The sequence below is a fragment of the Camarhynchus parvulus genome, chromosome 4, assembly GCF_901933205.1.
Source record: "Camarhynchus parvulus chromosome 4, STF_HiC, whole genome shotgun sequence".
Classification (NCBI taxonomy): domain Eukaryota; kingdom Metazoa; phylum Chordata; class Aves; order Passeriformes; family Thraupidae; genus Camarhynchus; species Camarhynchus parvulus.
This window is the reverse complement of record NC_044574.1, coordinates 48,454,897-48,479,082: the sequence shown is the minus strand read 5'-3', so window position 1 is coordinate 48,479,082 and position 24,186 is coordinate 48,454,897. Positions and strand designations below refer to the sequence as shown.

General features: G+C 43.3%; 2 protein-coding genes across 5 annotated transcripts in view; both read left to right on the top strand.

Moving 5' to 3' along the window:
• The first annotated feature begins 649 nt into the window (after nt 1-649).
• SMIM19 (small integral membrane protein 19) lies at nt 650-3,151 on the top strand. The gene is made up of 3 exons (XM_030947615.1): nt 650-844; nt 966-1,090; nt 2,251-3,151. Exons 1-3 carry the CDS (start codon nt 672-674, stop codon nt 2,319-2,321), a joined length of 369 nt encoding a protein of 122 aa, XP_030803475.1. The 5' UTR covers nt 650-671; the 3' UTR covers nt 2,322-3,151.
• A 673-nt stretch (nt 3,152-3,824) lies between these two features.
• Nucleotides 3,825-24,186, top strand: part of SLC20A2 (solute carrier family 20 member 2) — a 56,754-nt gene continuing 36,392 nt past the window's right edge. For 2 of the 4 annotated variants that reach the window (XM_030947133.1, XM_030947130.1), the window contains exons 1-2: nt 3,827-3,882; nt 22,158-22,301. The gene's annotated coding sequence lies outside the window, so the exon portion shown is untranslated. Of the gene's footprint in view, nt 3,883-21,231; nt 22,302-24,186 lie in introns of those variants that run through there. The other 2 variants (XM_030947132.1, XM_030947131.1) reach the window with 2 other exon arrangements.

Here is a 24,186-nt window from a genome sequence, read left to right as displayed (position 1 = left end):
TTTCAGAAAGCGCTCTTTCTATTTTGACAAATTTAAACGGTCACATTTAGTTCCTACGTGAAAAGCGAGAGCTCATGACAATCTGAACCTCTTCTGAAAGAGACATTGCTTATTCTCTCTATGGCTCCCTGAAAGGAGCTTCTACCCGGGTGAGGGTCGGCCTCTTCTCCATGGCGACAAGTGACAGGACAAGAGGACGTGGCTTAAGTTGTGCCAGCAGAGGTTTAGGCTGGACATTAGGAGGAATTTCTTCACAGAAAGTGTGATTTGACATTGGAATGGGCTGCCCAGGGAGGCGGCAGAGTCACCCTCGCCGGGTGTTTAAGGAGAGGCTGGATGTGGCACTCGGTGCCATGGTCTGCTTGACAAGGCGCTGTTCGCTCAGGGGTTGGACTCGATGGCCTCAGAGCTCTTTTCCAACCTCATTGATTCTCTGATTTATTTCACAGTGCACAAGCCCAGGTATCCCACAAACCCGGCGCGCCGACTCTCCAAATGTTTTCCCGCGTATACATTTTGGCAAACAGCGGCATTAGCGTTCCTCGGCACAGTTTATTGTCAGCTCTAATCACGGCGCTCGCCGCCCCTGGAAGCCCCCCCGCCATGGCGTCCGGCACCGCCCTGACGTCACTTCCCGGGGCCGGGGGCCGCCCCTGCCGGCCGCGCTCCCCATGGCGGCGGCGGCGGCGGCGGGGGCCGGCGGGGTGGGCGGCGGTGGCGCCTCGGCGGCGCTGGGCGACGGCGGCGCCATCGACTACTCGGTGCACGAGGCGTGGAACGAGGCCACCAACGTGTACCTGCTGGTGGTGCTGGCCAGCCTCGCCCTCCTCGTCTACGCGCGGCGGTGAGAGGCGGCCCGGGCGGGGCGGGGCGAGGCGGGGGCTGCCGCGGGCCCCGCGCGTGGAGGGGCGCCCGCCTTCACTGCCGTGCCCTCACCGCTGTGCCCCCCTCCCTCCTGCTCGCAGGAACAAGAGGAGGATCATGCGCATCTTCACCCTGCCCCCGGCCGCCGAGACGCCGCCCGAGCCCAACTTCTACGACAGCATGAAGAAGATCCGCCTGCGGCAGCAGCTGGAGATGTACTCCATCGGTAAGTCGGAGGGAAACGGGGATGCCCGGGCCTGCGGGCTGCTGGGGGCCGTTCCTAAAGGGGCGGCCTCGAGGCTGGTGCAGCGGGAACGCCCCCGGTGCTGTGGCGCCCTGTGAGGAGCAGGGGCTGGGCAGCAGCCGGGGCCGCAGGACTGCTGCGTGAGGAAATATGGAGCGAGGGAGCGGCTGTGCAATCATCCTAAAGCAAATGTCAAAATGAATCCCATGTTACACTTTGAAAGAGCTAGGAAGGTCTGGATGTTGTGAAAATGTGGACGGATTTGTAAAAGTTGAGAGGACTGTGGAATCATGAGTAAGACAACCACATAAATTGAAAATTAATTAGAATTTTACTGTACCAACAAGTGTTGCTGCTCCAATCTCAATGCTGAGAGTCAGGATGGAGGCAGGAAAGAGCCCCATGCCTGCGATATTGCAGTGGTCCAATTCAGAGAAACACAGTCTTGCTTCACATCTGCCCTACATGCATGCCTAGAGGAAATACAGCAAAAAAAACCCTTAGTGGTCTGAAACCACCTTTTAAATGCAAAGAGTTGATGTAAAGATTTTTACACCAGGCTGTTGCATTCTGTAGGAACAAAATTGGATGTTCTTCTTACAGTGGAATGCCTGCTGGCATTTGCTGATGGTGTTTGTACCACTGCACACAGCTCTTTCATCTCCCTTTGCCTTGCTAACCAGATTAATTTTGAAGTCAGTGTAATTGTTAGCTTGTGGCTTGTATATTGTGGAGGAGATGAGAAATGTGGACATCAGCCTTATGACTGGTGAGCCGGTCAGGTCATCAGTAATAAAACTTCTGAAGCCATAGCCTTTAATTTTATTTATTTTTATTTTAATAAAAGGACCTGAATGGTATCATAGTTCTCTGCCATTGATTCACTGACATTTTGCTATGACTCTACTGTTCAGCATTTATAAGGTGAAGTTCCACATGGTGACTGAAACTTCCTCTTGTGTGGCTGAAATGAGGTTCTCTGATGTTACGTCTGTTTCTTGATTGTTGTCATAGTTACATGAATATATATAAACATATATATGTACATATATACACATGTATGTAATAAATAATACAATAATAGTAATAATAATATAAAATAAATTGTATAATCGGTGTTGATTGGTGTTTCTTTTTTTCAGCAAGGAAGTATGAACAGCAGCAGCAGCAGCCACCAAAACAGACTGAAAGCGTACAGCTCTCAGTGGAATGAAGCCCACAGTTCTGTAGGAACTCAGGACATATATCCAGTGCTGATTTTAAGAGTCAATGTGGAGCTATTTTCAATGCTTTTTAATTGACACATAGCTGAAGGCAAGGGGGAAAGGGAGGGGACTGTCCCTAAAAGTTTGTTCTTAATAGCTTTTCTCTGAGCCCTCGTGGGGTAAAGTGAGTGCCCACTGGAACATTCAGCATGAAAGTACCCAGCACAGGGCAGACCTGCTCAGAGGAACATAAGGGCAGGGAAGTGCAGTCTTGGCAATGTCTGCAATTGTTTCTCTGCTAGCACCTTGGAAATCAGCTCCTACATTCTCTGGCAACAGCACCCTGGAGAAAGCGAAGCAGTATCTGCCTGGAAAGCCTTGTGTTCCTTGATGATGAGTTGTTGAATTTGCTGAATACAGTCAGTAAGTGTGACTGAAGGCACTGTGGCCTTACTGCCTGGTGAAGGTGAAGCTTTGAGAGCCCAGAGTGTCACTGGTGGTAGTGCAGAAAAGTTCTGCTCTCTGTTTATTTGGGAGTTGTGTATGCAATACTGTGAACCTTTCCTGGAGAAACTTTGAGATGTACACAGTGAACTACACATCTAGAAGACACTTAAAGCCACTAATTCTAATGTTAATAGCAAAGGTGGTTAGCTTAGTTTAGTCAAATTGCTGTAAAGAATGGGTCTATCTGTAAAAATTGGTATAAGCAGGTCATAGCTTGTCCAAAAGAGACTTCACACTGCAGTTACTTTTTCTTTCTAGGTAAATCTCAAAGTTAATTGAAAGGATTCTGCAGAAATTACTTTTTAATAAAAGCATCTAATAATGAAAACTATTTGAAGATGTATCATGATGTAATTCCTAAGGTTACACAACTTGAGTTGGCCGAATGATGAACAACCAGCACAGTGCTGGGTGTTTATGTCCAGAGGTTCTCACCTGTTTTGCTCTGAAATCTATTAAGTCTTAGAGAAGTGGTGAGCACCACTGCGGTTACATTTGGATATTAAGAAACTTGGCTTTGAGCACCAAATTTTACTATATTGAAATGATCTGTACTTCAGTGTCTGTAGAGACTCTAAAACGTGACCCGAGCCGAACTGACAGTGGCAGAAGATTCGCCCCATGGAAAGGCTCCTTTGGGTGAAGGGTGGCCCCCTGTGACAGCTTCCTCGCTGTAAGGAAAACAGCGGGGAAGAGAGCGGGGTCACTCCGCGGGGCCGAGGGCTGGCGGGCGCGGGGAGCGGGGAGGGCGCGGAGCCCCGGGGCGGCCGGTGCCGTGTCCTCCACGTTACTGCCCGTGTGATGACCCCGCTCCGCAGCGCGTCCCCGTCACTCGGCGGGGTTTACGGGGTACAGAGATCCACGCCCGGCAGAGCTCCCCGGGCGCAGGGGAAATCTCCGGTCCGCATCCCCCTCCACCTCCCGGAAACGGCGCCGTTTCCCCTTGGCGCGACCTCACTTCCTCCCGCGCTTCCGTCTCCGGGACGCGCCGGCTCCCGCTGCTGCCGCTGCCGCTGCCGCCGCCGCCGCTGCTGCTCGGAGGCCGGAGGCGCCCGCCGGGCGGTGAGTGGGGGCCGCGCCGCCCGAGCCCCCGCCGCCCCCCGCGCCCGTCCGCGCCGAGGGGAGGGCAAGGGGCGCCTCGCCGGGGGCCGTGGCGAGGCGGGAAGGGGCCGCCGGAGGAGAAAGCACGGTCGGGGGCGGGGATGGGGTGTCCGGGTCCGGCTCCATGCCCGCGGGAGGGCTTGGTGCCGCCGCCGGGCCGGCACGACCGTCCTTCGCGGGAGCGCTCCCCGCGTGTCCCGTGCCCAGGTTCGCGCCGCGGCGATGTCCCGGCACGGGGGCTTGTGGCGGTCCGGACAGCTGAGCCCTCCCTCCTTCCCACCGGCCCTGCCCACCCGGCGGGCAGGCAGAGAACGGAGCCTTTCCAATGGCGCATCTCGGACGGCGCCGCTGCCCGCCGCAGCGCCCGGTGCGGCTCCGCTCGCTTCAATGGAGCGGCGTGGCGGAGAATGAACCCGCGCCCTGCCGCTTTCCCCGCACAGCCGTCTTTCGGGCTGCACATAATCATTTCACGGCTTGCCTCTCAGCTCAGCTGAAAGCAACGTGAAGGGCTTCGAAATCTGGAGCAGCCTGCGGCTTCGTTTGTATTCATGGACCTGGGGCGGTGGCAGGAGCATCTCAAACTTACTTGTCCAGAACAAAACGCTTGTTAGGAGAAGTAGCAAAAGAAAAGGTTTTCAAGGCCCGTGCCTTTTTCCTGTGCTAGGGTGTTTGAAATGTGCTGCTTGAGGCATGAGCGAAGGGCAGGTCGTGGTTTGTTTTCCTGGCAAGTGCAGCCACGGGAGTTCTGTCCCAGTGAAACTATACCCTGTTCTGCAGGGGGGTTTATGTTTTCAGCTGTACAGTACAAGTATGTGTTGGGACAGAAGGTGTAGTCAGCTTTTGAAATTTTACCTCAAATATCTGCACTGATTTTTACCTGTTAATTCATTATTCTAAAAGCAATGGCAGATAGGGTAGAAAGACAATAGATTTTTTTATACATCCATTTTTAGTAGTCAGGCTTACAGGCATGCACAGGAGCAGGTTCTCAAACTCTCATGGAACTTAGTTAATGCAGAACTTTGGATGTGCTGGATGGGGAAAGTTGTGACGTAACAAAAATTGAGCCAAAGTTATCTTCAATTACATTTATTTTTGAGAATGCTGTACAGAGGGAACTGTTTCTAGCTTACCCAATACTGTTTAAAAAGCTATTGTGCTGTGTAGATTGAGTGGTGTCTGATCACATGAAGCATGTGAGGGAAGGCTTTCTAAGCAGTTAAAACTTTACATCTGTAAGATACTGCAGAAAGTCATTAACAAGTTGCTCTCAATTATAACTCCAAAGTTTTTGAGAATCTGACCACTCTGTTGTCTCCATGTGAGCTGCTGAATGTCAAATCTTTGTAAATGCATTCTTCAGATGGCATTACAACCATGCCTCTATAATCTTATGTGAAAACTATAATCTTCTGTTAAGTGGTGGAAAAGTCATCTCTCTCCTCGTAACCCAAAATGTGGCTGGCTAGGTTTTTTAGTCAGCACTGCGCAGAAGATCAAAGGATTTTGATACAGCTGTATAAGTTTTGTGACAAGGCTCAAGAGGGTCTTAAATATTTAAGCTATGATTATGTCTGTGTTTAAAGAAGATGTCGTAAACTCTGAGGGCCTTGTAGTCAAAATTTCTTTCCCTGTGCCACGAGCATTTTGAGTTTCAGTCCAGTGTTACATGCCCGGATAGTATGAGCTGATATGTGCAAGCCGAGCCCAGATGAGAATGTGTCTTGCAGCAGCTGCCATGATGCCTTATAGCCAGCCACAGGATCTAGGAATTTCAGCAGAGTGATGCTTGAGTGGTCCTAAACTTGCTCTCAAACTTTCCTTCCAAAACTGCCTGACCCATTGAAAAGACCCACAGAGGAAGCCTTTGTTGTACCACTAGTACTGATGATGCTGGTAGAAGCTCTGAGAATGGAGAGAAGATCCCAGTGCTTTTGTCTGAGGACAGTTTGCAGGGAAGCTTCTTCAGTGCAATGCAAAATTATTAACTATGAATATTCTAACCAATGATGAATCTTTCTGTAATTTATGTTTTGCATATATGATTAAGCAGCATTGGCCAAAAGCCTGGTGACAGCACAGGGCTCTGGAATGTTTTCCTGTTGCCTGGGCAGTTTATTCATGTTAGCTTACTTCCGTGAGCTTTAATCGCTCCTTTTAAAGTCTTCCTGAACTCAGGAGCGCCCATGCTATTGAGCAAGCTGAAATTATACACGCTGCAGGGAGCAAGGTGGGGATGTTGCAACTTTAACATCTCTTTTGGAGGAATTGAAAAGATTTTGTCCCAGCCCTAATTTCTGCATTAAAGAAATTGGAAATTGTCATTGCGTGCCTTCTTCGACAGGGAAGCAGCACATTGTTAGAAAACGTGTTATTAAATCCATGATGTCTTTGGCCTGTTATGCCTAAAGAGCAACAGCAATTGGAGGAGGCTTGCTGACAAAGGGGAGTCTTCAGTCATGGTTGCTTATGCTCCAGATCAGAAGCAGTGATCAAAAGGCGTTCCCTTTCCCCTCCAAACACTTAAACTGTGCTTTAGTCATGGTGAGGAACCTGGGTGTTGTTTATTATCGTAGTCACACAAACAAAAGGCAGCACTCGGTCTTGTCCTTGAGACAGGGGTGCCGCTGAGGAGCAGAAGGTTTCAGTGCCTCAGGCCCTCGAGAATGGAGGTAAGAACCTTCACTTTGCAGCCCCGCATCTGTTGTGGCATTAGAGTTAAGGGCTATGATCCAGTTTTTTGTAGTCTAACAAGCTCCACCAGAAGTTGGCATTGCCTGAGTCGAGAGGCTTCTCTGCTGGCTGAGGGAGAGATACAGAGGATGACCAGAGGTACTGACTGCTGGCAGAGCAGCCCAGAGCCAGCACAAATGTCTCATGAGAAATCTGACATCAGGGAGTGGAAATCGTGCTGCTTCTTCTGTAGCAGAAGGCAAGAAGGCAGGGGAAAAAAGGAAAAAAAAAAGATACTACTGTTAGGAGCAAAAGGCTCATGATTTTTTTAGGCAGAAAAATCCTGCCTTAATTACTTTTTTCCTCAAGTCTCTGATAAAAAATGGCCGATAAAACTTCGCGGTGCTCAGCTGTCTTTGTGAAATTTGTGTTTGCATTGAAAAGACTAAGAACTTTTTTAAGAATGAAGGTGCTTTGCCTTATTTTTGAAAGGAATGCCTAAGCTTTGGGTGTTACTTTAATAAAAATAATTCCTGATCTTTTTATGGAATATCTAAACTCTGGGCGTTACTTTAATAAAAATAACTTCAAACTCCAAGATTAACAGAATTGCTAAAAGGAATTAGTTCTCAATATGAAAAACAATAAACTAACTTTGGAATTTCTGAACCAAGCCCTCAAAGGCAATTTGTGGCAAAACGCCAGGAAAAAAAATCTCATTTTTATAAAATTATATCTAGGCACTGCTTCGAAAAGCGATCCTCTCCTTGCAGATGCCTAAGAATGAGGTGTTTTAAGAGAATTTGGTTTAATTTTAATTTAGCAGTGAAATGAATTAATCTTGAAAAGGGGCTGTTCAAATTTGGGGTTTACTGAAACTGTAGTCTGAGAAAATACTTTACATTTGCATATCTGAAGAAGAATTTAGATCCTGAGTCTGCAAAGGTGTAGTCCCCTTCAGTTTCTGCCAGGCTGTCAGACTTGCTGGAACTGGTTTTGGACATCCATGATGTATAAAATGCACAGGTGGATCTACAGCTTGCTCCTGAGAAAGACCATGGTTTGATAAGATGGTAGCAACATTTGTCATTTTCATAATGGAGTAGAACAGGTATTTTGAAAAGACTCAGCCAACAGGAGGGCTGTATTACTTTCCAAAATATCCTCTGGATCATCTTGGAAACATGGTTTGTAATATGCTCTTGACTGACAGCGAAGGGTGCGAGGCGTGAATTCCTGAGCAGGGAAGATGTATGTGGGTTGTGCAATGGGAGACTCCATGTGATGTCGTTATTTATGGCGCTTCTCTCAGATGTCTTTCTGGGACTCAAACAGCTGCTGTGAACTTTACCCAGCACTGAGCACTAGGTATGTTTGAGTGACTATTTTGCTGTTGCTTGGATCATGGTGATAAGCAGTTCAGAGCCAGGTTCTGTGACACTGGTTGAAAGAACAGAGCAGAACTTGTACTGGTTGATGAAAACCTTGCAGAGGGGAAAAAAATGAGATTGTCATCTTCCATAGCTTTGGCTGGTGAACATCAGGGAGTGGTAGTTGAAGGCAGCCCATTTCTTTCTGCTGTAATATGGAAGGAAGGGTGGACTGACAGAAGAGGGAGATTTGCTTTTTCTTTTCAGGGAAATGTCGGAAGGATAGAGGCAAAGGTGCAGGTTTTTCCCTCTTACCTCTTTTCTTCATGACTGTGTTGTTAAATGGCAGCAACCATTGTTTGCAGGAACTTTTCCTTGCTTTAGTAAAGAGCTGTGGGTTGTCATGCGTTTTGATATGTGGCAGTGCTGTTGTTAAACAGATCCAAATCTACAGTCAGATAAGGCTCAGAATAATTGATGTTTTTAGCTCAGCTAAATAACTGGGTTCACATGATCTGTAAGTGGCCAGCAGGTTTTTTCTTAGGCAAAGTATGTACTGCTTGTATTGTACATTTATTTAAAGCTAATTTTATCACAACAGATTAAGAATTCTAGCAACCAAAAATACCTGAGTTGAGTCCGTTTAAAAAAGTCTCCTTACCCAAAGTCTGCTTCTGTGTGTGACAAACAGAAAATATCACTTCTTTTTGACTTCAAACTCAGTAATGACCCCAAAGTGGTGAAAGCATTGCACTCTGTACCTCTGAGATTACTTTTGCCACTGCTGATGGGAGAGTTGTTCTGTATCATTATTGTCTTCCCTTTCAACCTCAGCACATTCTGGAATGCCAAGGGCAAACCACTCGCTGGCTGATCTGAGGTCCTGGCGGTGCTGGTATGGCAGTGCTCTGAGCCTTGTGGCTTGGACCACTCTTTCAGCATTGCCTAAGAGCATTGTACAAGTAGCCAGCTCAGTATATTGTCTTCACACATGTGAGACTGAAGGACAGGAAAACGTTTATGGCCTCTTGGAAAGAAACTGTCAAGATCCTTGCTCTGAAACAGAGTTTCTAAGACCTCTGTAACTATTAAACAACGCGAAGAGATCTTTGAGAAATATGTGAAAGGACAATTTTACTGCCATTATGAGACCTGTCACTTTATTGACTTATCGGTCTCTGATACTCAAATGGAGAAAAAAGTTGCATGTGTTTGGATTATTTAATGAGGTAACTGTTGACAAAGTGGGGCCTTTTTGCCAGTTCTGTTAGTGCTATTTTGATCATTAAAGAACTTCATTTGTTTCTGAACTATAAGCTGGAACAGGCTTTTTCTCTCACCCCCTTGCTTGCCTGAAGGTTGTTCCTAAGAGAGTTGAAATGGTATAATTTTCATTTTGGTTGAGGCAAAGAAGTATTCTCTTACCATAACTCACCAGTTCCAAGCCCGTAATCACAACATTTGTGGTCAAACAGTGATGACTGTGTGGTATTTCTCACAGATGCTGTAAAAACTCTGTCATCTCCTTGGGAGGCCATCTTCCCATGAGATACCAGCCTTTCTCTCTTTCTTTCCTGAAGACTTTCGGACTGAGAACCTGTGGCCTGGAGTCCAAAGTTTTAACTTCAAAGGCTTGGAGAAGAAAATGCAGCCCAAGTAATGACTGAAAGCAGGTTTTGGGGAGACAAGAGGATCCAGAACTTCAAGTGTGCTTTAAGAGTCTCCCTTTCTTGTCTGCTGCTTGCATATATATTTTTCCCGACCAAGCTTTTGTTGAATGAGGGTGTGGCTTTATACGTTGATGCATACATTGTGTAAGCAGAAACAGCAGAGAGCACTGGAGCTTTAGTAACTACCTGGCACAATAATCATGATGAATGTGCCATGAGCTCATCCATAAGGAACAAAAGTAGCAACATAGGCTAAAGTTACTGCACAGGGGAACCTGCAGCCCACAAGAACATCAGCCAACAGCAAAATAGGATTGGTGTTGCATGGTTTGGCCCTATTGTTCTTTATTCAGGTATGGAGATGAGAGGGCAGTTCTTTGCTCAGGAGAGGTTCCTGTACAGCCCTCTGTTCTAAGTAAATTTATCAGAATCTTGAAAGGGGGTTTCAAAGTGCACAACATAGAGCAAAACATCTTGCTTATAAGGGTGGCATCCCTGGAGTGGAAAACGACATGAAAGTGAGCTTGCAAGATCTAGAAGAAGGGGAGCCTGCTGAAATATTGGTGCAACTGCCAACTTTCCTGCAGATCCCAGAAGTGTAGCTTAAATGTTGCTAGATATCTAATAGAAGTTGCTCAGTAGTTTCCTTGAAGATTCTCAGATTGTGTCCTCTCACAGGGCATAGTGTGGCATGGAAATTTGTGGTGCAAGGCAGGCTGGAGCTCTTGGAAGGGGAACAGAGATGGTTAGTGGTTATGCTAGTTCCCACAGTGCAAGAACAAAGGGATATTTAAATGACATTAGGCATAAATACACCACACAGTATTACCGAGAGCAAAAGTTTAGTCGGATTCCAAGCAGACTTGGGCATTTATATATATAATGACAATGTCCAGAGTTGCTGTAAATAGGATTAAAAATAAATTAAGCACATAAACCTTCATGCTTATTGATGAGGTCAGGAAGGAATTTCTCTTTTGGGGGAATTACATCATTGCTCACTACCTGAACTGTTCTACCTTCTGTAGCATCTGGTCCTGATCACAGGAGGCAGGATTCTCAAACAAATGGACCAGCAGTCTGACCTGTCGTGCCAGTGCTCAGCTTACCCTGCCTGGGTAGGATATTGCTGAAGGGTTTGAAAAGCATATTTTTTTGGGGGGGTTTGAGGCCACCTGTGCTGCAGTGTATGTCTGCTTTTCCAGATTCCCATTGGTGAAACAGGACAGCTGTTGTACAAGTGCCTTTAGTGAATCCTGAGAATTGCCTGTTGACATGTCAGCAGCAGCCCACATAGAGATGGAAGATGTGATGGGCTCATAAGGCATTGCTGTATTGCTCCATAGACTCAAAGGTAGCTCTGTGAGCGGCTGAACTAGTGAAGATAAATCTTTCCTGCAGCTCTCTTGGTTTTGGTGGCACTGCAGTACCTTACATGTTTTTCCTTCTTTCTCTCTTTCCATTGCACAGCAGTGCTGTTAGCATCCCTGATTTTCCCCACAGCACTGTGCCTGAGCAGCTTCTCACTGCCTTGTAGTTAGTTCTTGGGTATATTTAATCAAAACATGCTGTCTCCCTGATGTTTGAGAACCAGACCTTTTGCTCAGGGGGCTGCCTTGGTTTCTTACTTTTGCAAGTCTGCTGTAGGAATTGAGCAGCTCTGAAATCTCCTAGCTTTTGCATGAGATTTGGTTGAAATTGGCCTTATAGTTTACATTTCTGTGCATGGAACAATCAGTGTGATTGTATAACCATTGTTTCTTTGGGAAACAAGGAACACTCTCAGTCTTTCAAGCCAGTTACTGAAGAATATTTTTTCTCTCAAAGCAATCAGGTGAATGAAGAGTTACACCAAATAATTGAGGCATGTGTACTTTTAAAACATACACTGTTTCATCTTTTCCGATTTTCCCCAAGGTACAAGGGGAAGGTTTCCTTGCCAAAATACTGTAATTGAGTTAACATTCTGGGAGGTTTCTGTGTTTTGTTACTGAGCTACAAAGCTTCAGAACTTCTGTTACTGAGCTTCTGCTGGTGTTGGAAGGAAGGAAGATCAAAGTTAGAAGCACCAGCCTGCCAGTAAATTGTCTGTTCAAAAGAAAACTGAAAATTCCTTGGTTGTTTCAGGTGGCAGCCAGCATCAGATCTTTTGGACAACTATTAACCTTTTCCTGCAGTTCTCTTTCTGCATGCAACAGTGAGCAGCCTGGATGTCTTGTAGTCTGTATGGTGTGTAGACATCTGATTAACAAGTGAAGATGTCAATAATAGATTGAATTACTTGTCCTCAGTTAATTTCTGCTGCTCAGAAAGAATATGGAGTTATGGTGACTATAGAACAGTAAAATGATGATTTCTGCTTCTTGTATACAGTGATCATCATGATAAAAGATTAAGAATCACTGTGGTGAAAGATAATTGAATGGTATATATATTATAAAATAATTCTGGATATCCTGACAGCTGGACATTTGTGACTGCCTCAGCTTTAGTGTTTTGAAAGCTTTTAAGCTCTTGAAATCTGTGATAGTTGCCTTTCCTGAGTAGGCAGTAGCATGTCTCAGTATCAGGCATGATCACTGAGGCACAAGCTCTCAAGACTCTTTGCCTTCTGAGCCCTTTTGAGGATAAGGACTTAATCAAGAGTTCAGAATTGGGGGAATATGTATTTTTCTTTGGCATGTAATCCCAGCACAGCAAATACTTTTCTATCCAGTTACTTAAAAGATGTTTTTTCTGCAATACCCAGAGTGCTCTCAGAGGGTTTCTTGCTTTGACTAAGGCTCAGTTATCTTCTCAACTGTGATGTGCAAGAAGCAAAGCCAAAACTTTGTGCTCTGGTGGGATTCTGTCCCTACAGCTGTCCCTCATTTCTGCTGTAAGAAAGCCAAAATGAGCCCTGTTTCACAGGGAGGAGTTGGGGAAGGACTACACCGTCTTTCTGTTTCATGCATATGAAGCATGCTGCTGTCAACTGTTTTTGCAGAATAAAGAAGGATTTTAGATGGGATGTGGAATTCTGAGAAGTTTAGGTGATAGCTGATAAGATGTAGGGTCTGCTCTGCTTCTAGTATAAAGAGGTTTTGATGCTAATGTTTATTTAAATGTGGCCTTAACCCTAAAAGGGAGAGATAAAATGGCTTTCATGCTTCTGTTTCACTGAGAGCTGGCTGGCAGAATGGTTTTGGTGCCTGCTTATCTGCTCTGAAGGCTTCATGGCTGGGGAGGCTGCAGAAATAATTCTCCTGTACCCCCGTATTCAGCATTCAGGCAAAACTGTGAGGCAGGCAGATGGTTTAAGCTGCAGCTTTGGACACAAGAGGCTTGAGTCTCCATTTTGCAGATGAGTCATCCCTTTGCTGTTTTGTTGTTAGACTCTAAACCGTGCTGCTCTTGGCTTTGGGCCTGCTTGACCCCAAGTTTTGGATGGCAGAAACAGGCAAGTGCCCTCTACCCCAATGCCAAGTTTTATGACAGGTTGAAAATACCTTGGGCCGTTGTCACCTTGTAGTTAAGTGTATAAAACCACAAACTGTGTGCTATGGAAGTTGTGCAGATTAGGGAGCAATGGGAAAAGTAGAGGAGAGGCTTACTCACATCTTTGTTTTTAATCTAACTTGTGGGCTAGAGCTCTACTTGGACAAGTGAGTCCTGGGTAAAGATAACTGGCATTGTTTTCAGTAGCGGGTAAGTCAGCAGATGGGTCAGCAGTTTCTTTTAGTTGCGCTGGCTGCCGCAGACTAGTTCTGCAAGCTTGGCACCAGGTCATATTTTCCACAGTGTGTAAGGCTAGCTGGTGCAGGATTTCTCCTGCTCATGGTGTCAGGATCAGAGGTGCAGATTGGGAGATTGGTTACCCCGTTTTTGGCACGCGATGTTTTGCCAAACTAGGTTTGTAAGCTTTGCACTTGTGAAAGGAACTCTGATTTCCTAAAAGGAACTTGAATGAAAGTTGGGATTTTATTAAAGACACAGAGGCATATTATTATTCATCTTTCATTGCTTCATCCCTGTGATGTTTCCTGTTTTGCTTCTTGAGATACAGGTGTCATGATGAGGAGCTTCTCAGAAACAGAAGTGGATGATGAGTGGAGATGAAGAAATCATACATTTAAGAAGTTGGCTCAAGTTTCCGTTACAGGCATGGAAAGTTTCTGAGACCAAGCCATGCGAGAAGAACATGAGTAAAGAAGAGGGAGATGTAGACCCAGACTTTCTAGAAGGGATTGCAGGATTTGAGAGGACGCTGCACAAACGTCACGTAGTTTTCTTGCTTATTCATTTACCTGCACCCCTGAACTGTAATACTTTGTTTGCATGTCTGTTTGGAAATTGAAAAATCCCCTCACATCTGTGTCTTTAATATAATCGTGGCTTCAAGCTTGTTTTAGGAAGAGCAGAACATCGCTGTAGTTTTCATTTGTGGATGAGATAGCTGCCACTTTGTACTTGAAATCAATTTGGGGTTTTTCTTGTTGAAACATACATTGAATATGGAAAAGCTCAGACCATTACAAAATAGGAAGTTAGGGGTTTTGCTTAAGTTTAATAAACAGCCTTTGCATAGAAAGTATGACGACAGGTGCCTAGGTAAAAGAAAAAAAATTAGTGCTAGCCCTCTAATTTGAGTAACCTTATAATGTATTGTTCTTATGGTGTACTTAGACAGATGCCAGAATCATATATCAATCAATTTTATCTATTCTATCTGACTGTTGGTCAGAAAAATGTTCTAGGTAAGATTTCTTGCCAGGGTTGTAAGGGTTATAAGCGCAGATTTCTTAGTTAGGAGAGAGCTTTTTGGAGGGGTAGGTTTTGAGCATCTTGGCTGTGCCGTGAAGTATCTCGAAGGAAATACTGGCCATGCAGTCCAACAACTTAATGATGCTGTGAACAGATTTGATTTTAGTAAGTCTCTGATACAAAGTTTTTAAGACTTTGATGTATATGTATTTAAAATTTTAAAAGTAAATGTGTTTTCCTGTATTGAAAAGTATTGGTGGTAGTGGCAGGCAAAGAACATCTTTATTTTTCTTATGAACTCCTATCTGGTGTCTTATCCTTAATAAAAGGCTATGGTTATTTTTGTATACTGACTGAATATTTGGCCTTTAAGAGTATATAATTAGATAGAAGAGTAAAAGCAGTTGTTAAAGGACTATTTCTTTTTAATGAAAATAGTTTGAAATCATATAATTTTAGTTTCTTCCGAATAGATGTGATTAGTGTGTTGGAAATAGTTTTACAGTGGATATAAGGGGAACAGTTGAGAGACAGTGGCTGAGAATGTGTCCAGCTATTTTTGTAGTTATATTTTTCCAGTTAGATTTTTTCAGTCTTTACTTAGATACTTCCATATAATCGAGCTGCTACATCACAATGGGGTACAAAAACTATTTGCACTTTATAATATTTACATTTTAAAATAGGTTTTATTGTACTAATTGATAAGTAAATTGCAATGACTGTGAGAAAATCCTAGCCTATTTTATTACTTTGATAGAAATTTGAATATGGGATAGTGTTGTCTGTATCATATAAGAATGTTTTCATGGATTTTTAGCTGCTGAAACTGAAATCAATAAACTTTAGCTACTGTTGTTGACTGGAACAAGTAAATCTGCACATTTATTTTCTTCGTGTTACCTGTACCCCTGTGTTCACCTAGTGTTTCTGCCAGCATTACTCCTTTCATGGTGTTTGCCATGAGGCACACTCAGTGTGGGTTCCTGCATGTTCTTGTGGAAGACTTTATTGATGGAGAACTGTGCATTCAATTTTGTGCAATTAATCTGTTTTCTGAATAAACCTTAGAGAACCTCAGTCAAAACAAAATCCCAGGATTAGAGTAGCCAGTGGATGAGTTTGTAATTTTTTCCAATTTTAAATAGATTTTTCAGTAATTGATGATAGTGTTTGCAAGTAGATAGAGAGTGGTCTTCTGCATCCCTGAATTTCACATATGATTAGTGCACCAGTGTATCCCAGATGGAAAGTACATTAGTGAATAATATAGTCCAGGTTCTGGATTACTTTAGAGAATGGAAAATACTTTTTGCATAATTGAGGAATTTTTTAAACTGAAAAGTATTATTTTTCTTGTAAACCCATAGTACTTTGGATTTGAAAGAAACAAACTTGTAATATAACCCAAATTTATTGTAATCTATTTAGCTATTAGTATTAAATTAAGTGATTAAGATATCTTCATGTCTGCTGAAGTTTTAAAGAAAAAATCAAATTGTGAAAGATATCTGGGTAAAGGCTTGGAGACAGCGTTGATTGAAATATTAAGCCCATTTTGGGAGTAATGTATTCCACTGTTTCAGAGCAACTCTTTTCCTCACATAATTTTATTAATTTGATTTAATTAAATATCTACTTAATTCAAAGTGGAGAAACTGATTGATAGTTGAAGAGATGGCACAATTAATTTTCCCCTTTTTAATTTATGTGTAGAAGAGATGGAAGAGGAAATTATTTATGTGACTTCTAAAGGTCTTGGTGACAAGAAACCATTTTGAAATTCATTATAGATTCCTTGATTACTTCCTTAAAGGAAAAATTACTTTATATTCTTTTTGCCTGTGTATTCAGTGTTCTTTGTTTATATGATTATCAACTTGCTCGTTTGTTTTACAGATAACAGTGGGTAAATTTTCCTTATCAGTATGACAGAGATAGACCTTGTTCCTTTCCAGGTCTTGCAAGAAATGTGCTCTGCATGTTCTTCCATATTTCAGAGGACTCTTGACACGGTGTGATTGTCGTGCGTGGCTGCCATAGACTTAATTTTATTTATTTTGGGGGGTTATTTTCTCTTTTTCTGCTTGATTTTTTCAGCTAATTCTGGAATTTGCACCCTTCCTTGGAGTGGTGTGGCTCTTCTCACAGTGTTTGTGTGGAGCAGAGAGGTCTGTGTCAGTGCCACTCCCATTGTTGGTTTGGTCATTTTCTGCGTGGGGGATGCATAGTCTAGAGAAGTCCCAGCCTGAGCCATGGTGGCCACAGCAGGATCCTGGCATGGCCAGCTCTGGTTCTCACACCAGAAGGCAGGGAAGAGGGGAGGGTTCCTCATGGAGTCGCCTTTGCTGTTCCTGACCCTTAGCAGCATCCATTGTATCTCTTCTCCTCTGGGCAGCCATGGGGCTTCTGAGCTGCGTCACTGTCATCATTGTGGCTTAGCTAGGAGTGCCTTATCCTGAGGATGAGGCACAGAGGCCACTGGCCCTGTTTGCTGGTGCCAAGTACTCAGCTACATTCTGCTGCCTAATAACTTCCTCTTCCCTGCATCCTGTGTGTCAAGCAGAGAAATTTTAGTTGTTCAAGCTCTTTTGGAAGATGAATACGCTCATCAGTCCCTGTGTCCTGTTATCTTGCCCAAACCTTTAGGAAGACTCTTTGTGCTACACCTGGACATTGGCACTGGACCACTGGGTTTGCTCCCCGGCCTCCCATGAGAGATAAATCCTAACTTTTCTCAACCTGCTTCATATGACCACACGCCCTTAGTAAGCCCTCTTGGAGGTGTTTGCTAAGCCAAGAACCCAGCTGTGGGACACTCTTTGGCACGTTGCATTGACAGTGATTTAATCTGTAGCCCATGTCACAAGTCTGTTGGGCACTTCTATGTTCAACCTACGGTGAAGCTACCAGGACATTAATGCTGCCTGGTAGGTGGAACTCAAGGTATTTGCTTCCCCATCATGCTCTCATGCCTCTAGCAGCAAAGGCTGCAGGAGACAGATGTGGATCCTACATGGACTCAAGAACAGAGATCAGCAGCTGTTGGGCTTTGAGGGGGCAACAGACCTATTAATTGGCAGATGCCATGCTTTACATGGTCGCCAGGCAGCATAAGCACGAATATTTGGCTCAGATTCCTGTGAAATGAAGCCAAGGTCACAGCTTTCATTGCTGTTTCTCCCTTTATATCTCTATTACTGCAATGCTCATAGAAGCAGCAAAATTTCCATTGCCAGAGTGTACTGGCTTAATCTATTTCCATTTACCCCTGTAACCCTGGTTGACACCTCTGTGAGTGTTGTCCCTCCTCTGTTTGGTTATAGCCCTGGTCCTTTTCTCCTTTTGACATTCCACTAGATCAGGAGTGCTTGGTCTTCTGTCCTGTGGGCCACACCGATTTTGGAGGTTGGCAGTGAGAGCCAGCCGATGTGGTTTGGCATGTTGATAACTACTCACTCACTCCAGCTCTGTTTGAAGAGAGGGGGTTGCTGGACTCAGGGGAGCTCCAGCCATCTCTTCTGGCTCAAACAGAAGGCTCCACAGTGGTTGTTCTCTGAAACTCAAACTGAAATGGAAATGGCAGGCAATCTGGGGCTGGACGTGTCAGGTTTCCTTTATCTGAAAAATTTGCATTGTTGACTTTTGGCAACCACACTCTGGCTTTTCACCAAGGGCATCTTTACATATGCCCCTGAATTTGCAAAATGCATATTTTTGGATTGCCACAGGAGTGTTTTGTGGGCAGTTTTTATGTTCTGTGTAAAGTCGGTACAGCTCTGTTAGTATTTCAGGATAATGCTCCTTGAGTTGTCAGCAGTAGCCAGGGCTTTTATAGTACTATGCCCATGCTGATTGGTTCTTTTGGATATGGGACTGGGGAGGGGAAGGTTAAGCTCAGGGTGCCTCTGAACAGCAGCTCACCCTTTTCCTTGGTCTTAGTGTGGATGTGGGTGTGCCCCAGTCTCTGGTCAGTCGGCTGGAATCACAGGCGATCCAAGTCCAGTTCCCAGCATTAACTGGGAATGGACCATTCCCAGCTTGAATCAGCACTGGCCAAAGCCTTGCTCCTTCAGAATTGCTTTGCTGCCTTTGAACTCCTCCTGGCTGGACATGGGCTTGTGCTGTGGTAGGGGTTGGAGTCAGCATGGCTCTCCCAGGCCACACAGCACCCGGAGCCTGTGTCATCCTCTGCGCCAGCCTTGGCCTCCAGCAATTCCACTTGTGGGTTCCTCCCTTTCATTTCCCAGGGCTGGCTCACTCAGTAGACAAGTGTGATCTCAAGCAGAGTCACATGCTGTAACATGGCAGCTCTCCATGCATGCCTGTGCAAGCACAGCTAATTCGCCTCGACCACTGGGAGTGGAAGTCCCTTGACTGGGGTGGGATGTCCTCTTTGAGAGCCCACAAGCTTGCTGGAAAAAAAAAAAGTTTGGATGACAGGGTGACAGAGTTCAGAGCCATCAAGAAAGCCCATCCAAGGGGTTTGATTCCTTAGAGCAGAGGAGTTGCTCCATCCCTGAATGCTAAATGACTTCTTAATTTTTATGTCTACTGCATTAAACTTTCCAGAGAGTCCTGAGATGGTTTTCTTGCAGTGAAACATGGATGCATCTCTTTTGGAGATTATCCTGATAGATAACAATGTTTCAGAACTTGCTATCCAATATGCAAAAGCAGATGTGCTTTTATTGGCTCTTTTTAACTTAAACTGTGTTTGCAGCTCTCTGCAGAGCAGATGCTCAGAGTTTTGTTGGTATTCATTGAGCATAATAGAACCACCAGAGCTCCAGGAAGAGGTGCTATGTTCGATAGAACAGGTTTGGTTAAATCTCTGTTAGTCTGAAGGGCCTCAGGGCTGATTTCCAGGCAACGATTGGCCTGTGGTGTCCTTCAAGGCTCCCATGGTGGAGATGGTCATGGGGGCCTTAAGTACCAGAAAGAAGAGGGCTGGAGATTTCTTTGAGGTATGATGGGCTGCAGTCTGCCACCCCTTTTCATTCCTCCTCATTAATTTTATTTTCTTGTTTATAGATTGAGGGGGAATAAGGGTTCCCAGGCAGGGTCAGGGTCTCCAGTTCCAGGTGCTTATGGCTCCCAGTTTTAGAGTACCAGCAGGTATGTGAGAGCCCAGAAACTCATGTAGCTGGTCACTAACCTTGCAGCTTTTGGATGTTTTTGTTGTATTTCTATTCATGAGTAAAAGCATTTTACAGGCATTCAGGTTCCAATTCTTAGGGGTTTTTATGTTAGAAAATTATACTCATCCCCCATTATTTTCTACTCAAAATGTATGTGTTTTAAAATATGAATAATCATTTACATATGTAGCCTTCCAAGCTGAATGGCAAAAAAGCCAGTTACCTTTGATATAAAAGTTACCCTTAGTTGCAAGATTAACTTTGTTTTAGTGGTCATTGGGAAATGAGAACCTGGGCATCTTTCAGAAAATAGCTAATGCAGAAATGCAGAACAAAGGGGGTTTAAAATTAAATATTTAAATTGGCTTGTCCTATTACATTTTTTAAACCTGAATATAAATCTGTCTAGCATGAGTTTGTTGAATCAAACAGGGATCTATCAATTATGGATTTACCAAAATAAATTAAAATTAAAACCAAATTATGATATCTGATTGAGATTGTAATTTATCATTTCTACAAATATTTAATTTGATGGGAACCAAACTGGTGCTGCCATTTCCAAAAACCAATCCTCGTAATTTATTCTGTGGTCTTATAAATTTTCCTTTGCTTGCTTCTTTAGTGGTGTCCCAAATTACAATTCTTTCTAATGGTCAGCCTATCTTGGCTTGAATTTTCCCATGCCTGAAGTCCGCAATGCTGATGTAGCAGAACAAAAACTTTGAAGATATTTCCTTTTCTCTGCGCTGTTTATTATATCCTTTGCTTTGCGTGTAGACCGAGCTCTGAAGCTTAGGTCAACAAGAAGCCACCATTGTGGCCAGGCTGGCTCGTGGGAAGCAGCACTCAAATGGTTCCAGTTTGCAGCTCTCCTGGGTCTGAGATGCTTCCCGCAGGTCAGGCTGGCAGCTTCTGGGGCTTGGAATTGAAATGGATGCCTCTCAGATGGCATGTGCCCTCGGCAGGGTTTTTACCTGCTCTAGGCTGGGGGAATGGTCCTTAGCTTCTCTAAAGGAGAATTAGGATGGATTTAACGCTTACTGGGAGAGGCAGACATCAGCTATAAAGAGAACATGGAATAATATTTTGCCTTTTTTTTTCTTTTTACTTTATAAAGTTAAACAAGTGCTACAAGAAGTTTCTGCGCTTATTTATTCGCTTTCTTAAAACTTTGGAATCCAGATCTATAAATACTAGCTGACTTAATGTTTACCATTATGGTCACTCTCACTTGAATTGATGGATGCTACTTGTTAGGAAAAAAAAGTAAAAAAAAGGTATTAAGATATATAATCTGCAGGAAAATATTAACATGCTGTTGTTGTTAAAATATGTTGCTTTTGTCCATAAGGGAAAACCACTGTGAAAGTCTTAGCCCCTCAGTTTTCTAAAAACTGGAAGCCTGTTTGCCAGCTATTACAGGAGCAAAAGGAAAGACATCACAACCAGACTAAAGAGATGTAGCTCTTCATAAAGGTAGCAGCTGTATCACAGACTTAGTTGTAGTGGGTTTTCGACCTTAAATAAAGAATCACCATTTCTTAAAAATAATCATGGCCCAACAGGTATAATTCTTTTTTTTTGGGGGGGGGATTTTAATGTCATTGCTTCATTGCAGATTTCTAGTTGGAGTTTTTTCCTAATTATTTTTAGAAGGTAATGTAGGCTTGCTAATCCATGTGAGTTTTCTTAAGAAATATAAAATACTTTTCAGTATTACCAAATAACCCATGCAGCTGAATTTAACCAATTCAGAAAACTTTTGACTTCTTGTTAGAAAATATCCTTTATTCAAACTTGAAAAAATAGATCAGGAAGTATTATGTTTCCAAGTGTGTGTTTACAAATCTGAATTGATTTGGTTTTTCTTAAATGTTCAGGATGCGGAAAATGTACAGATTTAATTATATTAAGTTGTAATATCATTACACATGTTTTACTGACTCTGAATGGAGTAAAACCAAGCAGATAAATTTATAAACCATAAATGTGTGCAAATAAATTTTTGACAGTCAAATTTTTAACTGTGACAATGCAGTTTTGATTTTAATTCCTTTTTGCTGATTATGATAACTTAATTGCACTATATAGTCTTAAAGCAATTATTTTATATAAAGCTAAGCTGGGTACTTTTAGGCAAACATTAGTTTTGCCCTGATTTATGTGCAAAAATGTTTCCCACTTAAAGGAAAGCGGTTGAAGGAATCTGGATTGGATAATTTAGGCTGAACTGTTGAAAGTGAAGTTGTTTGCTTAGGCATCGATCCAGTCAAAACTTGTGCACATCTTTAACTTTCTGCAGTCTGTGTAGCCTGTGGGACCTCTACTGACATGGATAAAGTAGCAAGCGTGCAACATCATTCCCAAATTGGATGTACATACCCTACTGTCACAGGCATGTGAATGAAAAGTGCATTTAAGTGTGCTTGCAAATAAAATATCTGTGACTCCTCAGAGATTACCTGATCCCACCAAAACACCAAACTGACAGTCAAAAATGAGATTTCCTTTCTTGTCTATGCCTATGCCTGGGGGTGGGGAGGGGGGAAGGGAACGTTTTGTTGCTTTTAATACGAGCTTCATTGGATTGGTTTGTCTCTCTGGTGCAGTCGTGACGCAGTGTTGTGTTTTATCAGTGCCCACCCCCAGCAGAATTCTTTGCTTAAGAGGAGGCAGATTTTCGCCTACTGAATAAGGATCTGGACTCGCATTGATGCTTCTCAGTGTTGTCTTGTGTGCTCTCCTGTGCCGGAGTGAATTTTATCCCCGGACTGCCTGGTGTAAGTTACAGCCCTCTTTCTACCCTCTGAAAGTTTGCATGTTCAGATGTGACTGTGCTGAATGATAGGATGTCTATTTTAGACTTCAACCTGTATTTCTGATCAGGAGAGAAGGTTGCTAGAAGAACTTAGCTCATTTTTCTCTTGAAAAGACTTTTAAATACTGGGTGAGTTTGAAAGACTTCTCTGCATGGTTTTCTTTTGTAAAACGTTTTCTTTGAACACTTGTTTTCTCTGAATTGATCTTGCAAATCTCTAGTATTGAGTCATAAAAACTACTTGCCTGCTAGAAAGACTTTGTTCAGTCACTGAAGGATCAAATTGTCCTTTAGTTAGAGAAAAATATGTTTGTCAGCAAATGCATGAGAGTTTGTTCATACTTCACCTTTTTTACTTGTTTGTAGAATTGCTTAAAGTGACTGCTGTCTGTGTTTTTAGTGAATGTTTTCAGCAACAAAATCTCATGCTAGATATTTTATATCCATTTTTGACCTTTCAGTGGTGGGAACAGAAGGTTGATAGGGACTAGGAAAAGGAAGCATCCTCTGGAAGTTTTGGGAGCTGACAGTGACAGTCCTTCTCTGCAATGTTAAACTGGACAGGAATCCCTGGAAAGCTATCAACTTCAGTCTTGTTTCCATATCAAGTAGTAGCATGAAGTATGCTTAAACACATTGTGACTGTGTTAAAATAGGAACTGATTGATAGAAAAACCTGCTTCTGCTGATGTGGTAATTGATTTTTTTTTTATAGTAAGTTCGGAGTGCTTTTTGTGTACTGGAGCATTAAACTTGCATAATGTTTGGCCTTGTGACAAGTCCTGTGCATGTAATTTAGAGCCATATAGGGATGTTCTCAGTCTTGAACCACTTGATTCAATACCACCTTTCATATCATGAATGTAGCATTAGTAATTTAAAGTAAATAATTTGTGAGCCTTGTGGCCTGAGCATGAACTGGAAATGATAAGGACTATTGATAAGAAGCATGTTAGTAGCTCTGGTTATAAACCAGGCTTGGTTTCTATGCAGTGCTGCGTTCAGTACCTGGAGACTGGAATGCCAGATTTGGCCTGAGTTTATACACATAGGTGGGAACCTGACAGATTGGTTTTATATAAAAAGCAGAGGATATAAAAGAGAGGATATGGACTAACCTCCCAGGAGCTGCTGTCTGGTAAGCATTTTAGACAGACTTTCCCCCCACTGGTAACTAGAAGTGAACCTGCCTGTCAGTACAAATCCAGTGCCGCTGTCAGTCACTAAACATCTACTGTTTTCAACACGGCAGAGGAAAAGAAATTGTCCTCCCTTGTCTGCCTTGCCATGATGCAAAGTCGAGTAGTCATATAAATTATTTTGGGAAATGCTACACTAGCTGCTGTCCTTTGATTTTTGTTCATACTTGGGCAACAACAAATCAGTTAAAACTGGGATGTCACAGGATCTCTGTCCCATCGAGAGCAGAAGAAAATTTTCAGCTGCAGCATGGGGCAACTTCTGAGAGTAGGAGAGCTGCATGCAGCATGATTTATATGTGGTATGAGCTGCATACCTTTCAATGCCTCACAAGTGCTGTAGGTTCTTCCCTAATTTTCAGTGAAGAGAATATTAAAGGACATTTATGGGACCTCTGTTTGTTCCTTTATGTCACACAGTTGGAGTGCTAGATGGAAATGCACTCTGATTACTTCCTTAGAATTTGAACTTAGTCCTGAGCTTTTATTTATCCATTAATTCCTGCTGTTTGATACTTCTCTGTTCTCTTAACAGCAATTTGTTTAGCAAAAACAAAAATCCCCAAACCCTGACATCTCTGATTTTCAAATTTAGTATTATTTTTTTCACTAAAACTTGTCTAGGCTCAGTAGTGTACCATGAATAGC

Excerpts from the sequence above, each read along its gene's own strand:
- SMIM19 (XM_030947615.1), top strand. The coding sequence starts at position 672 with ATGGCGGCGGCGGCGGCGGCGGGGGCCGGCGGGGTGGGCGGCGGTGGC. Across the intron at positions 845-965 it reads CTCCTCGTCTACGCGCGGCG|GAACAAGAGGAGGATCATGC; the intron begins GTGAGAGGCGGC and ends TCCTGCTCGCAG. Across the intron at positions 1,091-2,250 it reads GCTGGAGATGTACTCCATCG|CAAGGAAGTATGAACAGCAG; the intron begins GTAAGTCGGAGG and ends TCTTTTTTTCAG.